General features: G+C 37.7%; 1 protein-coding gene across 2 annotated transcripts in view; it reads right to left on the bottom strand.

Moving 5' to 3' along the window:
• Window positions 1-24,786, bottom strand: part of MYRIP (myosin VIIA and Rab interacting protein) — a 421,897-nt gene that overhangs the window by 362,417 nt on the left and 34,694 nt on the right. For both annotated transcript variants that reach the window (XM_027872431.1, XM_027872432.1), the window contains exon 2: window positions 20,739-20,886. In XM_027872431.1, the coding sequence (XP_027728232.1) occupies window positions 20,739-20,848 (110 nt within the window). In that variant the 5' untranslated portion in view covers window positions 20,849-20,886. The remainder of the gene's footprint in view (window positions 1-20,738; window positions 20,887-24,786) is intronic.

Raw genomic sequence — 24,786 nt, 5'->3', positions numbered from 1 at the left:
GTGTGTGTGTGTGTGTGTGTGTGTGTGTGTGTGTGTGTGTGTGTGTGCAGGCAAAGACCAGGCCTCAGGGAACCTGGAGCAGGTCTCAGGGGACTGAATCATGAGCAGCTGTGGCAATTTCCAGACTTCTCAACCCACAAATGCCAAAGATAACTTAGAAGGTCAGAAGGAAAAGTCTGTGACCATGGTGAGAGAGAAGCTCCACCCCAGCCTAACCCAAATGGCAAAAGAAGTCCAAAAAGTCAGAGGAGAAGAATAAAAAGCAGAATTGGCCAAATGGAAAAGGAAGTCCAAAAGCTCACTGAAGAAAATACTTCCTTAAAAATTAGAATGAAGCAATTGGAAGCTAGTGACTTTATGAGAAATCAAGACATTGTAAAACAAAACCAAAATAATGAAAAAAAAGAAGACAATGTGAAATATCTCATTGGAAAAACAAGTGACCTGGAAAATAGAGATAATTTAAAAATTATTGGACTATCTGAAAGCCATGATCAAAAGAAGAGCCTAGACATCATCTTTCAAGAAATTATCAAGGAAAACTGCCCTGATATTCTAGAACCTAAGGGTAAAATAGAAATTGAAAGAATCCACCAATCACCTCCTGAAAAAAGATCCCCAAAGGAAAACTCCTAGGAATATTGTATCCAAATTCAAGAGTTCCCAGGTCAAGGAGAAAATATTACAAACAGCCAGAAAGAAACAATTCAAGTGTTGTGGAAACACAATCAGGATAACCCAAGATTTAGCAGCTTCTACATTAAGGGACCAGAGGGCTTGGAATATGTTTCAGAGGTCAGAGGAGGTAGGATTACAGCTAAGAATCACCTACCCTGCAAAACTGAGTAAAATCCTTCAGGGGAAAAAATGGTCATTCAGTGAAATAGAGGACTTTCAAGCATTCTTGATGAAAAGACCAGAGCTGAACAGAAAATTTGACTTCCAAAGAAATATGGTCCTGAAAAGCTGGATGTCAATATTTAGGGCTAGAGTCAGCACTTGGGAACTCATTATTTGAAAAAGTTCTACCAACATCTCATACCATATACCAAGAAAAGGTCAAAATGAGTATGTGATTTAGCCATAAAGGGTGACACCATAAGCAAATTAGAAGAGCAGGAATAGTTTGCTAGTCAAATGTAGAATTCCTTTCTAGAGAAGGGAAGAATTTATAACCAAACAAGAGATAGAGAACATTATGAAATGCAAAATGGATAATTTTGTTGACATTAAATTAAAAAGGTTTTATACAAACAAAGCCAATGCAAACAAGATTAGAAGGAAAGCAGAAATCTGGGAAACAATTTTTATGGCCAGTATTTACAATAAAGGCCTCATTTCTAATATATAGAGAACTGAGTCAAATGTATAAGAATACAAGTCATTCCCAATTGATAAGTGGTTAAAGGATATGAACAGATAGTTTACAGATGAAGAAATTAAAGCTATCTATAGTCATATGAAAAAATGCTCTAAATAACTACTAATTAGAGAAATGCAAATTAAAACACCTCTAAAGTACCACCTCAGAACTATCAGATTGGTTAACATGACAGAAAAGGAAAATGATAAATGTTAGAGAAGATGTGGGAAAAGCTGAACACTAATGCCTTGTTGGTGAAGTCATGAACTGGTCCAATCATTCTGGAGAACAATTTAGAACTATGCCCTTTTTTCAACTTCAGTGTCTTCCTCTCCTCTGGCTCTATCCTTGCTGCCTATAAATGTGTCTAGATCTCTCTCAACCTTAATAATAAACAAGCAAACAAACAAAAAAACCTTCCCTTGACCCTATTATTCCTTCAAGTTATTGCCCTATATTCTCCTTTTCTTTACTAAGCTTCTAGAAATAATTATCTACTCTCACAAACTCCACTTCCACTTTCATTCCTCTCAAGTCAACAAGTAGACAACATTTATTGAGCACTTAGTATGTGGCAAGCACTGCGCTAAAGCTCTGGAAATACAAATATAAGCAACAATAACAAAAAAAATTCCTAAAGAATTTATATTCTAATAGGGAAGACAACACATAAAAGGAAGTTGAAAAGCCAGGTTCCAAAGACCACCTTTTAATACCAGTACTTGATGACTTAAATGAAATGGATGAATATTTACAAAAATGCAAAATACTCAGATAAATAAGTATAGAGAACCTAAGTAATCTAATTTCATAACAATAAATTGAATGAGCTATAAATGGAATCCTAGAAGAAGAAAAAAAAACCCAGGATCAGAGGAATTTATTAGCAAAACTGTATTAAATATAACAAGGCCACAACTGTTAACTTTGAAGGCCTTTTCCTACTTTACCCCTTTGCTGCATTTATCAAATGAGCTTGTATACTCTTAAAGGGATGTTGACCTTGGGTGTTTTGTCTCTTCCTTGGCAAGGAGATCAAGGACTTCTTGGCTGATGTGGTTTTGGAGCTCCTTTCGCCTCCTTATTATAGCATTTATTTGGTGTTGGTGACTTTTCTCTAAAAAATTACAATGATTTGAGGTAATGCCTTTGGTTTTACTCTTTTTCCATTTTTTTGAAAGGACATACCTTACTTAAATAGATTGGGTCCCAACTCTTAGAACTGTGTTCACTTAGCCTCCTTGTGCCTATCTAGTCCTCTTATACCTTTCTCCCTAGTATGTACTCTTTAATCTAGTAACAATGGCCTCTTGGCTGTTCCACCAACCAGACACTCCATCTTTCAGCTTCGGAAATTCTTTCTGACTGTCTCCCGTGCCTGGAACTTTCTCCCTCTTTCCTTCTGACTACTAACCTAGCTTTCTTCTAGAGGAAGCCTTCCCCAATCCCTCTTAATTCCAGTGCCTTCCCTTTGTTAATTATTTCTTATTCATCTTATATAAAGCTCCCTTTGTATTTATTTGGTTTATATATTGTTTTTCCCGTTAGATTGTAAACTCCTTGAGGACAGAGACTATCTTTTGCATCTTTTTGTATCCCCAGGGCTTAGCATAATGACAGTAAATGTTTATTGATTGATTGACTAATTCTCATCCTTATCCCTTCTTCTAATTTGGTGCTGCTGTTAACCTTCCCTCTAACTCCTTGATGATTTGTTTAAACATAGGAAGCTATTTATGAAATGACTTATGTAACCATTTTTCTATTTTTCTAACATTTTCACTCCCTTCCTCTGTTCCCACCTTTACACTGAAGTCACTGAGGGGTGTGTGTGTGTGTGGTTTGGGAGACCTTGTTGAGTTCTTCATAATATTTACCCACTTCATCTTCTTCAGCAAATGCTGGTGTAAAAATTCTTATCTTCATAGTGGTCAATTTGCTTCCATAACTCCTCATGCATTTTAAAAGCTGGTATAAAATCGAGAATCTCAGGAATGATTTTTTTGAGGTGTCTTTGGGTACAGGATGGACCCAATTTCTCTAAACCCTTTATTTATTCCTCACAAAAAACCCTGAAAGCCATACTTCTATATAGCTTTAGCTTCTGTACCATTTATAGTGATAACATTAATGTACTATTTTGTTCCTGCAAAAAAGTATCAATTTGTTGGTCATCAAAAAAAAAAAAGATCATAGGATCATAGATTTAGAACTGGGACGAAATTGAGAACTCATGTAGCCCAACACCATCATATCTGGAATAACAATAGGAAAATTAATAGCTTCCTGAAATTATAGTATACACTGTTGTTCCCCTAATCATGCTTTCTAATCCCACCGTTGCTCTGATTTGTACAGGCCATCAGAACTATGTCCTTATAATTCACTAGAGAGATAAGGTCAACAGAAGAAAGCAAGCTGGTCTGTGTTCTTTCCTATTTCCCTTGGCTGTGCTGCCTGCAGACTCATTGGAAATCTATGGCCACTATTAAATTCTCCCACATGGGGAACTTTTGCTTGTGGATTTATCGGAAGTAAAAAACAAAGCATGAGCCTTGAGGAACATTACCATCAGAAAAAGATTGAGAGGAAAGGAATAAAAATCCTTTCAACAACCCTCTTCAGTCCCTTACAACCAAAGCACAGAAAGTGACCGACACACTTATAGGGAAATCTCATTAAGATTCCACCAAAATTACCTGTTTGAGGGAATCCTATGAAGGATCTAGTAGGTCCCCTCCTCTGCAGCCCTTTTGAGGGTGGGACTCAGGGTGAGCCAAGTCTCATACTGTCTCAGAGCCTCGGGTTTCCTCAATGATAAAATGTCAACATCCTGCCTCAAGCACTATTAGCTGTGTGACTCTGGGCAACTCAGTTTCCTCATCTGTAAAATGAGGACAGTTATGCAATCTACCTCCCAGGGTTGCTATAGGATGAAATCAGATGAATGAAATAATAACATATAATAATAACACAATCTATAAATCTTAAAGAATGATATAAATTCTGATTGTTGTTGTTGTGGCTGTGGTTATCATTATTTATTTAAAATGACACCAAAATCAAAGGCAGTTCGACTTATGAATTCAGAGGAATTTTATATTCATTGGGCTTATTTAAATATTATAACAACCACCTGACATTAATAAGCAAAGGTTCACAAGACTTATTATCTTTTAAATTTGAGACAAAGAAACACTGGGGTTTGCTCTACGGCACTGACCTTTTCAGAAAGGGGGTAAAGGTAGGGAAGGTTAGGGACCGTTGATAGTACTTACGCTCCTTCATTCACATAGAAACAACCAAATTTAGCGCCTGATTAGTAACAGCAACTGCAATAATAGACATTTTAAAATAACGTTTTAAAGATTACAAAGCACTTTACACAAATTATTTTGTCTAAGGAGGTAGATATTACAGATGCTATTATCGCTATTTTATAGGTGGAAAACTCAGGCTGAGAAATTAAGTGACTTGTCCTCACCCCATGGCCAATAAATGTCCAAGGTAGAGTTCAGACCCAGGTTTTCCGGTCTCCAAGTCTAACACTCCACCCAGTAGAAGTCTTGAGGTTTCCCAAGATCTCTCCCCATCTTGATCTTCTACCAACTTAAAATCCACATCTTAAAATGTAGACTTCAGAATGTGTTCCCTACTGTTTGCCTAGCATGCTTTGAGAAGCTTGCTCTGGGCACCCCATCACTGGCTCTGGCTCTGCAAAGGAATTCTCCTTTTTGAAACAGAAACTGCTTCAGGTCTTAATTTCTTATCATAAAATTTTAATTCTTTTGAAATGAAACTGAACTGTAGATAATGAAAGGTCACTAATTCATTTTATTAACAGTTCTACATTCTTCACACTTAAGGAAAAAAAAATCTGTCTAATCCTCAAAGGAGGTTTTTGTGCAATAGAACCTGGCATTAAACTGGAAATAAGACAAATCTTTTAAAATACATAATTTTCAGGAAAGCAAAAGCTGCAATGTGTTATACAGGCCTTTCCTTTGGGGGAAAAAAAGAAACTAAACTACAGAGGAGGGGCAGTGACCAGGGTTTATAGAGGAAATTCAGAATTATGAAACTTTTAACTACTATTAAAAGGCCATAGTGAGGTCCCGTTGTAACAGAAATTTTAAACAAGAAGGAAAAGATTTATTTTAAAAATTAACTCCATAAATAAATGGCTTCACTGTATAACCCAATGCCTGACCATTATATCTACAATTAAAATAACAATTATCATAATTACCATCATCATCATCATCATCATCATTAGCTGCAGTGGAAGCAGTCAGAAAGGTTTCAGGAGTCAGGAATCTAGCTAGTGAGATAGTTATTACCTGTAAAAACCTAAACAAGTCACTTAACCGCTATCTGCCTCAGCTTCCTCATCTGTAAAATGGGGATAACAATAGCTTCTACCTCACAGTGTTGCTGTGAGGACTCAATAAGATAATATTTGTAAATCAATTGACAAACTTTAAAGAGTTATATGCAGATCTATTTATGTAGGTAAATATTATTACTACTACTAATAATAATAATTTACATGTATATGGCACTTTAAAGTTTGCAAAGCACTTCCCGTGCAACCATCCCAGGAATTATGTAGTGCAGATATGACCTTCATTTTCAAAGATCAAAGATCACAGATTTAAAATCAGAAGAGACCTTAGGATGACTTTTGAGAGACTTGCCGGGGGTCACATGACTCTCAAGTATCTGAGGCACAATTAAAACCCAGGTCTCTTGACTCTGCACCCGGCTCTCTGCTCTACCACACTACCTTTGTGTGGAAACCACCTATTTTGATGTATGTTAATGAAGTTCTCATAATTGAATATAATGCCTCTGATAACACGCTGACTAGAGGGGCAAGTCATTTAATCTCTCAATTCTCTAAGCAACTCTCTAAGGCTAAGTGGCCAAGAAGGTGCCAACCAGCATTAGAGGAGAGAGTTTGCTCACCAGGGAGCTCCCTTATAACGGCAATTACTGGTCCAATCCCTTTCCTCCTATCAAGGACCATACTAATGACAATGGAGTGATGGTGAGATAAAGAAAATATGCAATACTCATTTACCTAGTCCAAAAGGGAATGGAACAGAACTAGAGGGTGGGGGCCTGAGCTAATTCTAGACTATACTGTGGGGCCTCACAATTTGGTGTCATGGACCCCTTTGGCAGTCTCAGAGTAAGGTTTTTAAATACATAAAATACATAGGGTTACACAGGAAGCCAAAGGCAAGTGAAACTAAATATCTAATTTTTTCCCTATCCAAACCTGGATAGGAAATCCACAGGGTGAAATCTATCCCTGAACCTAGGTTAAGAACCTCGGCTCTATTAGCTAAGAAAAGGGTGAAGTTTGCTAAACAAGGGGTTTTTAGGTCAAGTATCAATTTTCTAGCTTAAAATCAACTCCACAGGTAAGACATTTCTTTGCTTCTACAGAACGGATGCCCGATTCCCTCTTCCTAATGGCCACTACACACATTATAGATATAAACACACATCTGCCTCAGAACACAAAAGATACTGCCTACTACTTTCTAGGGTCTCATCTGTGAATGACACATCAGGGGTTTATGCTGAATCAGCTGCAGGGGATGGCAGAGGCCGTTTTTATTTTGTGCTTGTATCCTCAGTCCCTAGAATATTACCTATCATATAGTAGGTGCTTAATAAATGCTTCTTGCATTGAATTGAATAGCTTGAATCATATCCCATAACTTGAGCTGGGAGGGGCGAACAAGCATTTATTAAGCACTTACTATGTGACAGGCACATTGCTGAGTGCTTTACAAATATCATCACATTAGTAGAAGGGCAATTTGCTACAATTTCATCAAGCTATAATAGAGCGGTATTAAGAAAACCCAACAACTCCTGTTTCCTTGGCCTGGAGATTGCACCTTTGTAATTAAGCACCCTAATATAACTACTAGGTCTGTACTCCAAAGAGATCAAAGAAAAAAATACATACATACATATATATACATGTATATATGTATGTATATCTAAACACACACACAAATATTTATAGCAGCTCTTTTTTGCAATGGCAAAGAATTGGAAATTGAGGGAATACCTATCAATTGGGGAATGGTTGAACAAGTTGTGGTATATGATTGTGATGGAATACTATTTATTGTGCTATGAGAAATAATGGGCAGGATGCTTTCAGAAAAACCTAGAAAGACTTATATGAACTGATGCAAAGTGAAATAAGCAGAACTAGAAAACTGTACGCAGTAATAGCAATACTGTTCCATGATCAACTGTGAATGACTTAGCTCTTTTCAGCAATACAATGATCCAAGACAATTCCAAAGGATTCATGATGAAAAAGCTATCCACCTCCAGAGAGAGAACTGATACAGTCTGAATGCAGATTGAAGCATACTAATTTTTTAACTTTCTTTATTGTTCTTGGGGTTTTTTGGTCCTCATTTTCTTTTGCAACATGGCTAATATGGAAATGTTTGGCAAGTCTGCATGTATATAATCTATATCAAATTTCTTGCCTTCTTAAGGAACAGCAAGGAGAGAGAAGGATAGAATTTGAAACTCAAAATTTCAAAAAATGAATGTTAAAAATTCTTGTTTACATAAAATTGAGAAAAAACAAAATTAAAATTAAATATATAAAAAAAGAATTAAGCATCTTGATGTCATTAAGCACTAGCTATTACCTTATGTTATGTGAAGTTAAAACACAAAAACAGTGTTGGGTTGTAGACCTGCCCATTTAGCATGGGATCCTCTAGAATCCTTTCTCCAATCTTTAAACATTTATTTAAACTGGAAAAGTGTCATAGTGAGGCAGAGCTGTCATATATACCTGGGCTGGTCCTCACTTGTGCTTTCCTTCTTCAGATCTTTAGGGTAAACTGGGTTCTTTGTGGGCCAACCTCAGACATCCTCCCAAATGTTTTCTCTTCACTTGCTGATGCTCTAATTACTCACAGTCACTCTGTAGGGGTGTGGAAGAGCTCCCAGTAGGTAGATCCTGAGCAAGGTGTGAATGTGGCCTTGTTTGTGGGTGTGTGGCAGCAGTAACAGCTAGGAGTGATGGAAATGGATCCACTGAATAAATGATTAATTTTCTCCCCCATTTAACACACAAAAAAGCTGAGGAGTTTAAACATTAATATAGTCTGTGAGCTTCAGCTCAGACTGCCAGGAAAGTGAACTGGGTGAGAAAACAAAAAACATGCTCTATTTATCCATCCTCTGTCTACTTTGAGGCCCAGGGGTCCTTGACACACTTTGAGACCAGCACATCCTGACAATCTGTGCTCCCAAAAGCAAATGCAGTAGACCTGACCTTAACTACTGGCCCAAACACCATCAGCAGAATAGGAAAGCTCTGGAATTCATCCAGGCCACTAACTAGTTTCGGACAAGCAAATATCATATGGCCTCTGGGTATTTAATCACTGCCCTACAACTTACATTTGAAAGAGAGAGAAATAAGCAATTAGTAACTATTTTTGTTCCCTTTTTTTTTGTTTAAAATGAGGCTTATAGGGAGGACATAGACCTATGGACCTACTATAAATTAGGCATTTTTTTCAGAGTCAACTTCTTGTATTTATATCTATTTTCCCAAATGTTTCCTTTGAAATTACATAAATAACATATCGCAACTGACTACCTAAAATTCTAAGCATGACAGAAGGCTGACAAGAAAAAATACTATAGAACTTTACCTCCTGCCAAAAGTGAGAAAACAGGTTTAAGGTAAGCACTGGACCTGCGATTTCAATGGTGAGGGCAATTCTGAGGAAAAAAAATCCAAATAATGTGAATCCACACCTTCTCTGCAACTTATTATCTTATGTTATAGGATGGTATAGTTATATGTTATAGTCATAGGATGTTATAGTCATCGTACTTATAGTTATATGTTATAGTCATAGGAGTTATAGTTATATGTTATAGTCATAGGAGTTATAGTTATATGTTATAGTCATAGGAGTTATAGTTATATGTTATAGTCATAGGATGCCGCCTAGAACACCAAGAGGTTGATGACTTGTCCAGGGGACACAGAACCAGTGTGTCTCAGCAGGGGATCGTGGGGTGAGGGGAAGGAGGATAAGCTTACCGATTGACTGACGAAGATCTATTAATCACCTCCCATGTACCAGCTACTCTATTAAACACTTCACAAATATCTCATTTGATCCTCACAACAACCCTAGGAGGTAGAAGTTAGTATTATCCCCTTCATCATATATTATCCCCATTTTACAGTTGAAGAAAGTTAGGCAGGCAAAGGTTAAGTGACTCGCCCAGGGTCACACACCTAGTAAGTGTTGGAGGCTGGATTTGAACTCAGGTCTTCTTGTCTCCTGGCCCAGTGCTCTGAGCACTATGGCACCTCGCTGCCTCTTAGTTGGGACCTTGAACCCATAGCTTCTTGCCTTATGACACATCATCTCTACAAGTGATGAAGGAGGAAGAAACATAGTTGTTAAGGAAGTTGTTAAGGAAGAACTCTACAAGAGACAACAGGATTAAGATGAGTGCTGGTTTATGTGAATCATAAGACCTGTGTTCAAATCCTGGTTCTGTTACTTAGGACCCTAGGCAAGTCATTTAAACTCTCTGGGTCTCACCTTCATCAGCTGGCTGCAGAGGAGACTGGACTAGATCATTTGACAGGTCCCCATTTCTACAGAGATTAAGATCCTATGTCACTTACGTTCTCTGAATGTCGGTTTCCTCTTCTGTCAAATGAGCCCATTGGACTATGATCCTTAAACAACAAAGCTTCCTGCCCTGCCCCCTCCCCCGCCAACACCAGCATGGTGCACAAAGACCTTAATGAGCATGAGTGGCATGAGATGCCGAAGTGTTGTTATCCCTATGACTCACCAGGAGGCTGTTGTGTTTGACTTGGCACCAGGCCTGGCCAACTACTGAATCATGCAGGAAACAGTTGGACTCCACAGAGGAAAGACAAGGATTGAACACAAGAACTCAGAAATTCTCCAGTATGGCCCTGGCCTAGAAAACTGCCTCAAGTCCTACTCCACCTACCAGCCTCCTGCTTATCTACGTTTTTATTCCTACCATAAAGCATGCAACAGCAATCAGGAAATGCTTGCTGCTATGGGGGCTAGCATCACCATAAATAAGGAGAGCAGACATTTTCTCTGTGGCCATATTCTCATTGTCTTTGAAGAATCCACATTCTAGTAAGAGGAAGGCAGCTGAGGTAAGGGGCTTCCCTGCCTCTGGCATAATGTAGAATAATGAATGCTGGATATTTCTATTCTTTACTCTGGTATGGAAAAAAATGAAATTTGTTCACTTATCCAGAGAACAAGGAGAAAAAGAAGGAATTTTCTGCAGATGATAAAACATGGAATTGTAGAAATGGTGATTTTATTCTAATGAATTATCATAGCATCATAGATTTACAACTGGAAGTGACTTCCATGGTCATCTCTTTACCCCCTCATTTTACCAATGAAGAAAGCCCAGAGAAATCAAATGATTTACCCAAGGTCACAAAGACCTTAAATGACTTAGCACAATACCTGACATGGAGTAGGCACTTAATCAATGCTTATTGATTAATTAGCAGAACACAGGTTTTGAACTAGGGTCCTCTACTCCAAATGGGACACTGTCCCACTGTAAGACGCTGTTGCCCCTGCTTATAAGCCCTCACTGATTTCTCTTTGGAACCTCCCACTGATATCAGCAACTCTTAATTCTCTCAAAAGAAATTTCTTTAGTGGAGAACAGAAGAGTAGACGAGGTCACATAGAAAGAAAAAGCTGAGGAAGACTTTCAGTGGCTTTGCAATAATCAGAGACTCACGGTAGATATTCACCAACATTCCTAGGCCTGTGAGCCGTAAGTCTGATCCAAGGAAACAGGGGTAACTGAGTCAGTAAAGCAGTATAGGCTGCTTTGTCCCTCAGAGGTCTTATCAACAGAAGCTTAAAGGAACTCCTTTAACAAGAAGTTAAAAGGAAAAGGCACTAAAAGTGTTGGGGGTGGGGGGAGAGGAAACAGGCACTTTCCTGAAACAGCCCAGCAATAAGTCTAACAATTGCTGACCTAATGTTTCCTGGTGCTGAACTGTGGTCATAGGAGAGACAATATCAAAGCCTACACAAAATTCTCTCTCTGGTCATATTTTAAACATCACTGTGAAGTAGCCAGGTCATAGAAGTAAAAGATCACAGACCAACAGCTGATAGGGGCCCAAGAGGCCATCTAGTATGACTCCTACTTCAGGGTTATGCACTTTTGGAACATGAAACAAATTATATTTGCAGAAAAGTTTCCCAGTGTCCTAGACAGCATCGCCAGCACTCCCGTTGCATTTGCAGTCCTGGACCCTTCCTCCTCACACAGTCCTGTGATAGCCTGAAATGTGTGCTTGTTGGCTGTTAGGACCAGACAGGGGGGAAATGGTTCAATGCAACATGTGATTCATGCTGTGAAAACAATTCAAAACCAGACGCCCTGACAATGGCAGGCCAACAGCAGCATTTTGCCTATGAAGAAGATATACTTTGATGCATGCATAAAGGTAAGCATCCAGGTATACCTCAGTATTAGCACCATCATGTTTGTGCCAAATAGATACTCCACTAAGCAGGTCAGGTAATCGTACTGTCAAAGACCATTAAGTCAAGGGTAAAAGTCTTCTGCCACCTACAGAAAGCTGTGGGTTGTAGAAAGAAAATGGTCTGTTGTCCCTGAGGGCAGTTTGGCTCTACTCCACATCTACCATCATTTCTGATACAACTCTGTACTTCTTCCTGCTATAGTTATATCGTATGACTACAAAAATAGAAATAATGATCATTTATATTATTGATGAATTTAGATGGTAGCAATACACTGGAGTAAAAGATGGAGACCAGCAAAAAGGAGGATTTCTTGGTAGGAAATTGCTAAAGGAAGGGTTTCTCTCTGCCTCTGTCTCTGTCTCTCTGTCTCTATCTCTCTCTCTCTCTCTCACAAACACACACACACACACACACACACACACACACACACCCCTATACCCCTTCAATCAGGGTGAAATGAAGCTTGGTCCAACTATAACACCAATGAATTATTTGCTAAAAAATCGTCCCTTAAAACTCTAATATCAGATCCACCTTCTGTCTTGAATCTAAAATAACATACTTGAACTCCTGAAATTCTTTAATAGAACTTGAAAAACTACCAAATGTGGGCCATATGTTTCTTAAAGAATCAGGCTGGCTCCAAGAGAAATTCATCCATTCTCTGTGTTATTGAGAGAGACTTGCATACATCTTTTATATCAACCACAAAAGCACAAAATTTCAATGTGAAAACCAAGACTAGCTGCTAATAATATGGGCACCACACATATATACACACATCTACATAGTCAATATACTTCAGTACATCTATGGGTGTATGATATCATCTATGTAAGTACTCCCTCCAATGGTGCCAATTTCAATCTCTCTGGTGATATTGATTATCCTGCTTCTCCTGAGTAGTTCTTCTTTAATAATATGCTGTAGCCTACTTAAACCCACCACACACATCTCCACTGACTTTTGGGTGATCCATACCTAGAATACATAGCATTCTATTGCCTACTTTTTACATATTTAGTGGCTTATCAAATAGCTTCTGTGCTGTATTATCTGCATATCAACTTAATTGATTTAGGTAAAAAGCTCTGTCAAGTAATGAACATATCTCTAATAGCTGTCTCTCCAACCACCAGCTATCATACTCAACAGATCCTAATGTGTGACAATATAGCTCATAGATATTCAACTTATATTAATTGAATGTCTTCTAAATGTCTCCTATTTTCTCTAATTGCCTATGCTGTATCTCTACTGTTTAGATCTCAAGTTCTTATAAGCCTAACTTGTTCATTACAAAGAAGAAAGATTGGTAAAATTTTCTTCATACCTCCAAGACACTAGTTTCCCTATCTCTTAATAAAAAAGTCATTTCTTCAACAAATTAACATAACATAATTTTGAAATAAAACCATAATTTACCTTCGTCATAATATACAGTGGCATTGTCGCCCAAAGGCTCTGTCTGAATGGGACTGATTTTCCATAGGAGCTTTCAATGTTCAGGGAAAGCTGTGATATTCCAGTCAATCTGGCCAAAATGCTTTCATTACTACCAAAGAATCTTCTATATCTCACCAATATTCCCTGAAGCATGAAGGGAAATTTTCTGAGGAAAGAACAAAGCCTAGACTGCTACCTAGCACTATCTTTCCCCAATAGGATGGTAACCCACATCTTACACACTATCCTGGGGCTAATTCTATGGTACTAATGAGCAAGTGCATTCAGCTCAAGTACAAGGTTTTCTTCCCCAAAGTAGCAAAGTGTTGCTACTTTGACTGGTTATCGAAACTTGCCCACCTTGTTTACATTACATAGGGATAAAGAGTATGAAAGTGACATGAATAAAGAGCAAAGCCAGGAAATGACATGCTTGATTTTCACATCTGAAGGCTGGTGAGTTGTTGTTGTTGTCTTAAAATAAAATCCATTTCCTTTTTTATAGTCACCAGAACTTGCATAACAATGACCATTTTACAATAGAAAATGAAATGCTAACAAAACAAGTAGGTGTGTATGCACATGTTGGGAGGTAGAGGGTAGAGAAGTAGAAAGCATTAAAATGTAAGGGAAAGAGTATTGGATTCCAAACCAGAGTCTGAATACAACTCTGCTGCTTTCTATCTACGTGACCTTGAGCAAGTCACTCCTTCTCTGGGTTTCAATTTCTTCATCAGTAAAATGAGGGAGTGGGCGGAAGTTAGACTAGATGGTCCCAAAAGTCCTTTCCAGCTCTAAATCTAAACTGTGATCTACTGATGCCAGATAATTTCTATTATCTATGCTCTGTAACTAGTCTTTAATGCTAACACAATATTGCTAATTTGATCATGATAAATGTAATAACGCCCTTTGTTCAGAGAAAGAGGGTATTGATTGTCTCCAATTTATCTTCTCTACCTTGTCTGTATGTATATAGTTGTTTTCATGGTGTCTCCCCACTAGACTGTGGGCTCTTTGAGAGCAGGTACCATCTTTTGCTTTTTTGGTATCTCTGGCACTTAGCACAGTGCCAGTCACATTTTTGTTGCTGTTGATGTTGAGTGGTTTCAGTCATGTCTGACTCTTCATGACCTCATTTGGGGTTTTCTTGGAAAAGATACTGAAATGTTTTGTCATTTCCTTCTCCAGCTCATTTTATAGATGAGGAAACAGAGACAAACAGGGTTAAATGACTTGTCCAGGGTCGCACAGCTATTAAATGTCTGAGGATGGATTTGAATTCATGAAGATGAGTCTTCCTGATTCCAAGCACAGTACTCTATCCACAGCACTATATAGCTGCCCATAGTATGTCACATAGTATATGCCCTTAATAAGTGATTATTGGCTGACCCATTGACAATTGTTGGATCATATATGCATAAGCACAATAATCTGCTACCTACCCAGAGCAATAAGAGGGTTGCAAAAGGTCAATGTGACACAAAATACCTTTTGCCAGAATATTTTCATGGAAGTCCACTCCACTCTCATCTTTCCTGAAATTTCCATTAATAGGGTAGATTTGGTTTGGCAGAAGCATCTTCTGCAGAAGGTTACTTTGAATATCTATCTATCTATCTATCTATCTATCTATCTATCTATCTATCTATCTAACTATCTATCTATCTATATCTATATGCATGTGTGTGTGTGTATATGTGTGTAGATAGATATAGATATATAATATATAGATACAGATATATATGACCTGAGATCCAGAAGGAAAACCTGAAGTTCTCTCCCATTAGCAAGGATTAGCCTACCTAATTAAGAGACTGACATTTTGGAAAATACTCAACAGCAATGGTGATTAAAAGCCATCAGATAATTACAACACCCAAGCACATCCATCATGGATAGTCAGTCAAAAAAAAAAATACCTTCCCTAAGTCTTTAGAGCATTTTTAGAAGGAAAGGGATATTCTTGCTGAGGGGGATCTCACCCAATATCGGCTGTAGAAAAGGTATGGCTAACACCATGTACATAGTTCCACTCAGCAATGCCAAATGAATACACATTTATGGGATGCCAATCTGTTGCAGCACAAAAGAGCAATAATGCCTGTACTCAATAAATTTCAATAGTTCCCTATAGTGTCTGAGATAAAATACAAAGTATTATGTTGGACATTTAAAGCTCTTCTCAATATGGTCCCAACCTGCTTTTCCATCATTATTACATGTTACTTCCCTTCTCCCTCTCTTTGGTCAACCTGAATTGGCCTTGCTGTTGAACCTCACACATGACACTCCATCTCCTACCCCTGAGACTCTGCACTGGCAGTCTTCTCTTCTTGGAATGCTCTCCTCCTCACGTCTACCTCTTTGGATCCCTCATTTTCTCTAAAACTCTGCACAAACTCCACCTTCTATGTGAAATCTCCTCTGATTCCTCATAGTAACTAATGCTTTCCCTCTACCACATCCCAAACTTACCTCATATTTATCTTCTACATGTTTTGCATATACATATGTACAGGTTGTTTCTTCAATAGACAATGAGCTCCTTGAGGACACGAATCATTTATTTATTTGTTTGTTTGTTTGTTTGTTTGTTTGTTGTATCCTCAGTAGGCACAGTGCCTATACTAGGTGCTTTATAAATGCTTGTTAATTGATTGATTGACTGATGGGGATTGAACCCACAATCCTGGCAGTAAGTAAGAAACCACTGTTTTTGTAAGGTTAATTTAATGTCGAAGCTGAGCTAACCAGCCACAATTCCTCTTGATATTTAATAGGATCACAGGCTTAAAGCCAGAAGAGGTGCTCAACTCTTGCAACTGGTATAAGCCACTCATTTTGTCGATGAAGAAATAAATACTCGGGGAAGTGACGTAGAAATCACTAAAGTTATTAAAGACTGGATCACAGTATGTCAGAGGTGGGAGACACTTCTTAGGACATCCTCTGAGTAATCTCTTCTACAACAGACATGCTATGTAGCCATCCAGTCCTTACTTGGACGCCTCTCATTAGTCAGAGGGAAGCCACCTCCCATCACCAGTAGCCAGTTTTCCTTTGGGATAGCTCCACTAATCAAAAAAGGTGAGTGTTTTTCCTCCCTTATGCTAAACTGCAATTTTGCCTTGGTGCAAATTCTATGCAGTGCTCCTAATTATATACAAATGGATTGTGGCTTAATATTTATTTCATTATTTTTTTTAATGTTAATGAATCAGCCACTCCCATTATAACCTTTATAATATAACTTGATGATATACAATTTAATCATAAAATTCCTTCTTACTTGCTTTGTTTTATTTTGGTGTGGGTGAATAAATTGGTATACAAGTTATATACAAGTAAAATTATCTCACATAAAAGAGCCAAGAAAATGCTTTTACAGTGGAGGGAAAGAGGAGGGAGGTGAGAGGGAGTGAGTGAATCTTACTCTCAATGGATTTTGCTTAAGGAGGGGATAACATACATACTCACTTGGGTATGGAAATCTAACTCACCCTACAGGCAGGTAGAGGGAAAGGGATAAGAGAGGGAGAGTCATGATACAAGGGAGGGCAGAGTGGGGGAGGGGGTAATCAGAAGTAAACACTTTTGAGGAGGGACAGGGTCAAAAAAGTCAAACGGTGGGGGGCAGGATAAGATGGAGGGAAATATAGTTAGTCTTTCACAACATGAAGTAATAATAATTGACTGCCTTAGAGTGATACAAATACACATGGATGCTAAATACTTATAGAACAATGAAAATAGCAGTGGACAAAACATTTCCTCTTCGTGGGGCTTGGGCTCTTCATCTGCCAAAAAAAACCCCAAAACAAAAAAACAAAACAAAGCAGGGCTCTCTGGTCCCTTCTGGCTCTGGATCTACAATCCTGCCATCAGATTAAATCCTTGAGAGGTAAGGAGCATGAACAGATATTCGTTGCATGACTGAGTGCCAAGAAGCCTTCTTTTGCCTGGTAAACGGAATTAACTTGGGTTTTTTTGTTGTTGTTGCACGTTGGCTCATTTCAGTCACGTCCCACTCTCCATGACCACATTTGGGGCTTTCTTGGCAAAGATACTGGAGAGGTTCGCCATTTCCTTCTCCAACTCATTTTACAGATGAGAAACTGAAGTAAACAGGGTTAAGTGACTTGCCTAAGGTCACATAGCTAGTAATGTCTGAGGCCAAATTTGAACTCAAGTCCTTGTTTAAAGCAATTAAAAAAAAACAGAAACATACATGTCAATACCTGGACCAATATTTTCTTTGCCTTGTGAAGATGAGATCAAATACTCCAGACAGAGAGAAGGTACGTCCTTGAGATACATTTTGGTGACATATTACTAAATAGCACAGCTCATACTGAAGATGGGGGTGTGTCTGGCACCCTGTCCTCTTTTAAACAAGCTGTGGGTTAGACTTCCCCTTTATTTCCTTGGCAGTTTTCTTTAAGGCAAGTGAGAGAATCATTCCCCCATTGGTATGCAAGTGGTCCAGGCATTCAGATAGGAAAGGTGATACATATCTCATTTCAACTCCAGTGACAATGGCATTTTCATTAACTTTAAAGATTTCCCCACCAAGCACAAGCCATAAATCTACTGTGCCAGGTCTTATGAAATCCCCAAACACATAATAAGCATTCAGGCAGAGAGGCAATCAAGACACCAACCTCAGTATTGGGCTATGAAACATGTCTCCCTACCCCGACTCTTCTTGGTTTACACACATATTTCAATGTCCAGGAAGTTGGGGACGATGTATAAAGACCAGGTCTGCAAGATGTCAGTGGAAGGTATTAACACTTGCTCCACAAGACACATGTAAATCAGCCACATTGTCTGGCACATAGTAGGTGCTTGTACATCGATTCCTAGTTCTACAACATCATCATGATGATTATGTATCAGCCCACACACCCAAAAATGAGTGTCCACTGGATGAAAATAAGCAGGACCATGTCTGTCTCTCATTCTATCCTTGTTTCCCCAACCTTCAGTAGGGGACTTTGAAGAAGGGGCAGCAGAGTAGAAGGCAGAGGTGGAAGAAATAGCCAGAATTGATCCATATCATATATATATATTTATTAGATATAGATATATAAGATAAAGGAGAAAGAGAGAGAGAGATGTTTCCACCTCCAATGTTGGCATGGGACACCAATGAACTATTCCACACAGTTCTCTTCCTGGAAACAGACCGCACTGAAGGCTGGGACTGACATCAGATTTGAAATATGGAGAAGTGGTTGAAGCCAGTAGCAACCTCCATATGATTACCAGAAATTGAAAAAAAAAATCTTCCCATCCATAGCACTGCTAAGGATCTTGTGCCCTTTCCAGTTCAGATTTGCTCAGGCACCCAGCATAGCAGTTAGGCACTTACATTTAAGACAAGCTTAGACTACTAAAATTATTTATATATTTTTACAGCTACTGGCTCATAGACTGTCAGAGCTAGAAGAGGACTTAGAAACCATTTAGGCTCTTCCTCATGTTTTTCAAATGGGAAAACTGAGGCATAGAAAGAAGTGATTCACATTACTACCTAAATATTTAATTTTCATATGTGTTTTGCTATAACCACAAGTCAAAATGATTTGAACATTAGAGTATATTCACATCCAGATCTAAATTATCAAAATGCTTTAGGATGTATAAATCAAAATAATAAGAAACATTTGTAGGGCACATTAAAGCTTGCAAAATACTTTGCATATATTATCTCATTAGAAACACACAAGGGTCGTCTGAGGAAGGTAGCACAGTTATTATTTCCCTTTTATAGATTAAGAAACTGAGAATCAGAGAGATTAATGTTCAAACATAGTCATTTGTCCTGAGCACAAAGGCCTATGTTCCTCTTAGTTTTGAAGCTTTGTCACTTTGCACAGCACATTGTCATTGATCTCATCTTCTAAACCCTATCTTCAGAGAAAATGTCTATTTTCAGTGGCTTACTCAATATTATCCCATCGGGATAGAAAAGGTCATGAAGTATGTACAATGCTTATAGAGTAAAACTTTTAGTGACTATTTCCTGATGAGGAAAATAATCCTGTTTCATGAAATTTATTCATCCAGAACCTTTACATTTCCTTCAGAAGACCCCACTGCTGAGACATCTATGTACTTTTAAGCTGTCATAACTTAGCTAGAATTGCTGAATAACAACAAGTTGGAACAATATTCTTTATGATCATGATATAATTGAAGGAACACTGAGCTAGGAGGCAAGAGATCTGGTTTCTATTGTTAATTCCAATTCCTACTGGTTGTGTGACCTTGGTCAAGTTACTTAATTTTTCTGGGCTTCAGTTTCCTCATCTATAAAATGAGGGGGTTGGGCTATCTTAAAAGTATCTTCCAGGAATGCTATCCACATCCAGAGAAAGAACTATGGAGTCTGAATGAAGATTGAAGCATACTATTTTTCCTTTTTTTTTCTTTCTCATATTTTTTCCCCTTTGGTTTTTATTCTTCTTTACAACATGACTAATGTGGAAATATGTTTAATATGATTGTACACGTATGGCCTATATCGGATTGCATGCCGTCTCAGGGAGGAAGGAGGAGAAGGAAGAGGGGAAAATTTAAAATTCAAAATCTGTTGAAAATGAAAAATAAATAGATATTTTAAAATGAAAAAAGTATCTCCCAACTCTAAATCTATAATCCTACTATCATCCTATATGACTTAATCACCTCATCTCTCTACGACTCAGTCTCTTCAACCTATAAAACAAGGAGGGAGGGAGAAGAGGTCATGTTGGATAACTTCCATGGAAGACTTCTCCAAGCCCTGGCATCCTACAACTAGTATCATCCTTTGCATCATTCTCTTGGTGAATAGCTTTGGTTTCCTTAGCACAGTGAGTTCTGATGGACTATTACTCCCATCATTCAGTGCACAACCTGTACCATCTTGTCCTTCCTTATTGGTTGCCTTTTAAATTGCTCTCTATTTGTTCTCAACAACTACATTCTAAGTGAATTTAGGAATGGAAAGAATTGAAGCTGATACCAAGTTCAAAGTCACCATCTGTGGCACAAATTGGATAATTCTTACACTCACTAGATGTTCTTAGGAGGTGAGGCACCAATAAAACCCTGGCTATAAAGTCAATATGTACATACCACTGTATACACACATGATCTAATTCTGGAATTAACAATTGGTAATGATTGACCCCTAAATAAATGTAAGTATTTGCTTATGTGACATAACAGAATTAATTCCCAGGCTTTCTTAGCAGAAAAGGTTGGCAAACCTGTTTGTCTCATCTACATAAGGCTCACCAACACAAATTTAAGTAGTAAAATCACCTTACCTTAGTCGTTCTTCTTCTTTCTTACGAAGATTGAAATCTCGCTGAACTACCTGAAGAACATGTTCTGTTTCATCATCTGTCAAACTGGAAAGGTCTAGTTTCCTCCCCATGGTTGGTTCAGTTGTGAACACCAACAGTTAAAAAAGACCTAAAACAAAACAAAAATAATAATAAAGACAGTGATGGGAGTATGTATACAAACCAAAATCTTGATAACAAGAAAATTGAAGACTAGCCATAGTATATCATCCAAAAAAGGTTCAGTAAATTTCTAAAGGATTTATGTATTTCTATTTCTAAAGGATTATATTTATATTTATACACACATATATACATTCTCCCCATTATGATATTCAAGAAATATATTCTGAGTACTTCTTGAATTGTGTCCTACTTTTAGGGTGAGCAAAGTCCTCACCTCTGACTTAACCAGTGTAAGGCACTTCCAGTGTGGAGATGCCCTCTGCTGATGCAGACTCATCTATAACCAAAAAGTCTTATCAAGTTACCTGAAGTTACCTACACTGAAGGTTAGATGACTTGCCCATTTTCACATAGCTACTGTATGTCAGGCAAGAGACATGATATCATTCTTATAGGGTCAGGATACAAGTGAAGACTTTAGGTGAACAAATACATCTGACTTTGATGGCAATCGCATAAACATTACTTAATAGAATAGCCCTATTTTTTTTCTTCTTATCTCTCTGCATCTCCTCCAAATAATCTGCTTCTGAAATTAGACTGATCCTCATACATTTCCAGCCATATGTTTCAGAGACAGACAGTTGTTTCTGAAGGTTGCATAACATTAGAATCTGCTACAAATCTCTAATGGATCTTGAAAGCATTTCTACAAGGTTGGGCAAGAGAGAGTAAAATGCTCTAGGTTCTTTTAGAAATTGATCATTTTCTGGAAGGAGTTAAGCTCAGAAAATACAAACATTGTTTGTTTCATACCTAACACACATATCAGGCATATATCAACAAGCCGCATTGTCAAAGATTGCTGGAAGCATAAAGCCATGATGTTAAGTTTTCCTAGTGCAGAAGCAGTTGATGAAATTTCCATTGAAACAAATTTAAGAAATAAGGGCAAAATGAGTTTTGGTTCTATTTCTCAGCAGAAAAGCTAACAGGTTTGGGGAAAGTATTCATAATGCATTTACCCTAGTAAATTACCCTATTTACCCTAAATATTACCCTCATTATTTTATTCAAGTTACTTTTTGCTAATTTTTTTATTTCCATTTATAGTACCGAAGATTTAGGTTTATGAGTTCTGGGCAAATAAGAGAAAATGAAAGCATACTCCTTTGACTCATACCCCTGTTGGAGAACTCCATACTCTTTTGGACTAATCTAAATATTGTCATTTTTTCACAGGACAAAAAAGTATCAGAATAAAAGAAGAATTGTATTTGCAATCAAAAAAATAAAATACAATTTAGCAAGCAGGATTTGAGATCCAGGAGTACTCGTCTTCCCATAGACCTTCAAGTATCAACTATTTCCTTTCGGATTCTGACTCTCTCATCCATTGTTTTAGCTAACCCTCTCACATTTGTGTTATTGTCAAATCAGATGAATGTAACATCTGTATCTTCATCTATACACTGATTAAAAATGTTTAACAATGCAGAGCCAAGCACAGACACTTGGAGGTATTCCACTAGATACTTGCTACCCCCATTGAAAAGTTCTAAATCTGCAGATTGAATAATTAATAAATCAATAAATCCATTTCTAAATCCATTGATTGAATAATCAATAAATCCATTGATTGAATCCATTTCTCTCCATCTTCACAAAAATAGTATGAGACATTTCATTAAAAGCTTTGCTATTCAAATCTGGCCTCAGACACTTACTAGTTGTGTGACCCTGGGCAAGTCACTTAATTTGATTGCCTCCAGAATTGAAAAAAAGGGGGTTTGCTACAATCTAATTAAACTTTATTCATAGCATTCCCCTCATTGACTAGCTTAGGCATCCTATTGGAAAAAGGAAATAAAGTCAGTTTAGCATGGTCTGTTCTTGACTGAGGCATGCTGATTCTTGTAATCACTTCTCTTTCTCATGTTCTCTTTCTGGGGGTTCACCAATCAAAATCAGTTCCCAGGATCTTATCAGATGCTGAAATCTAGATGGCACCTTAACTGATCCTGGAAGAATTCTGAAAGGAAGAGCTGTGGTAGAGCACATTTCTGGCGGGGAGAACAAACTACATCAATGCATAGAAGTGGGAAACAAGATGTTGAATAGAGAGAGCCAGTAGTTCAACTTGTCTGGAATTTACAGGGTACATGAAAGAAAATAAGGTAGAACAAAGCTGAGGAAATCAGGCAGGAATGAGATTGCAGAATGTCTAAAAGCCAGGTTGAAGAGTTTGTATTTTATCTACGGGACATTGGGGAAAGCCTGAAGCTTTTTTGAGCAGGGGAATGACCTATTCAAACATATAGATCATGGTAAGAATGGATTAAAGATGAGAAAGCTTAAAGGTAAAGAGAATGGCTAATAGGATATCACAATAGTCTAAGCTAGTGGTTCTTGAAGTGTGGTAGGTCATGGGCAAACCTTGGACCCTTTCAGGGAGTCCAAGAGGTCAAAATTATTTTCATGATGATGCTAAAATGCTATTTGCCTATTAAAATATTTCTCCCTTTTCCAACTACATATTTGTATAAGGCCAGATTTTCTTCATGTACTTGAAGCAAAATAACACATCACAACAGATTTTATGCAGAAACGGATATGAGAATCAAATTGTCTTCTGTTATAGCATACAATAAAGAAATGCATAATAATATGTAAAATAATGTCACTTCTCACTTTTTTGGAAAATATATAATTTTTCATCAAAAATGTTACTTATGATATGTAATAGGTTTATTATTGTTATTCAAAATTGGCACACATTTTAAAATCTTATGTTTTAATTTATTATTTATTTATATTAATGATTATATGTTATTATTTAATTTTATTTATTAATATTATTTATTATTATTTTTATTTATATTAATTTATGTTTTAATTTTATGTTTTATGTGTCACTCACTGTGCCAAGAAACACATAGGAGGCACTTAAATGCTTATTTCCTTCCTTTATTCTCAAAGATGAAAAAGTTTGTGAACCACTAATCTAGGTAATAGATAGTGAGGGATTCAACTAGATAGCAACATGAATGAGAAAGAGGCAGATGGAAGAGGTTCAGTTGTTTCAATCATGTCCAGCTCTTCGTGACCTCATTTGGGGTTTTCTTGGCAGAGATACTGGAGCAGTTTGCCATTTCCTTCTCCTGCTCATTTTACAGATGAGGAAACTGAGGCACACAGGGTGAAGTGACTTGCCCAGAGTCACACAACTAGTAAGTGTCTGAGTCCAGATTTGAACTCAGGAAGATAAGTCTTCCTGACTCCAGCCCCAGCACTCTACCCACTAAACCACCTAGCTGCCCTGAGGTGAGAGATATTACAGAGATAAAATTGAGAAGACTTGGCGATTGGTTATAAATGAGCTATAAGGAAGAAGGCAGAGTTAAAGAGAGTGTCAAGCCATCCCATGGGGGATAGTGGTGCCATCAGTAGTAACAGGGAAATTTAAGTGGATAAGGGAAACTTAGGGGGAAATGAGTTCAGTTTGGGATATGTTGAGTTGAACTGGATATGTTGAGTGGGGTATCCAGGTAGAGAGGTATGAGTAAGTTCATGATGAGGAACTGAAGTTCAGGTGATAGATTTGGTCTAAATGTATAGCTCTTAGGGTCATCTGCATAAAGGTGATAATTGAATCCATGAGAATAGATGATATCACTAGGGGGAATAACTTAGGGAGAGAAAGGCCTTGGACAGAGGCTTGGGAAGACATTGGGATGGGAGGAAAAGGATAAACCAATGAAATAGGTCAAGAAGTAACCAGATAAGGAAGGGAACCAGGAAAGTAGGTCAGAGATACTAAGGAAGGAAAAGAATACCCAGGAGGAGGAGGAGGAGAAGTGACTGTTAGTTCTGAATGCTTCATAAAGGTCAAGGAAGGTTTACC

Source organism: Vombatus ursinus, unplaced genomic scaffold (assembly GCF_900497805.2).
Source record: "Vombatus ursinus unplaced genomic scaffold, bare-nosed wombat genome assembly UNPS02014799.1, whole genome shotgun sequence".
NCBI classification, from domain to species: domain Eukaryota; kingdom Metazoa; phylum Chordata; class Mammalia; order Diprotodontia; family Vombatidae; genus Vombatus; species Vombatus ursinus.
The sequence above is the reverse complement of the archived record's forward strand: the minus strand, read 5'-3'. Positions and strand labels throughout refer to the sequence as shown.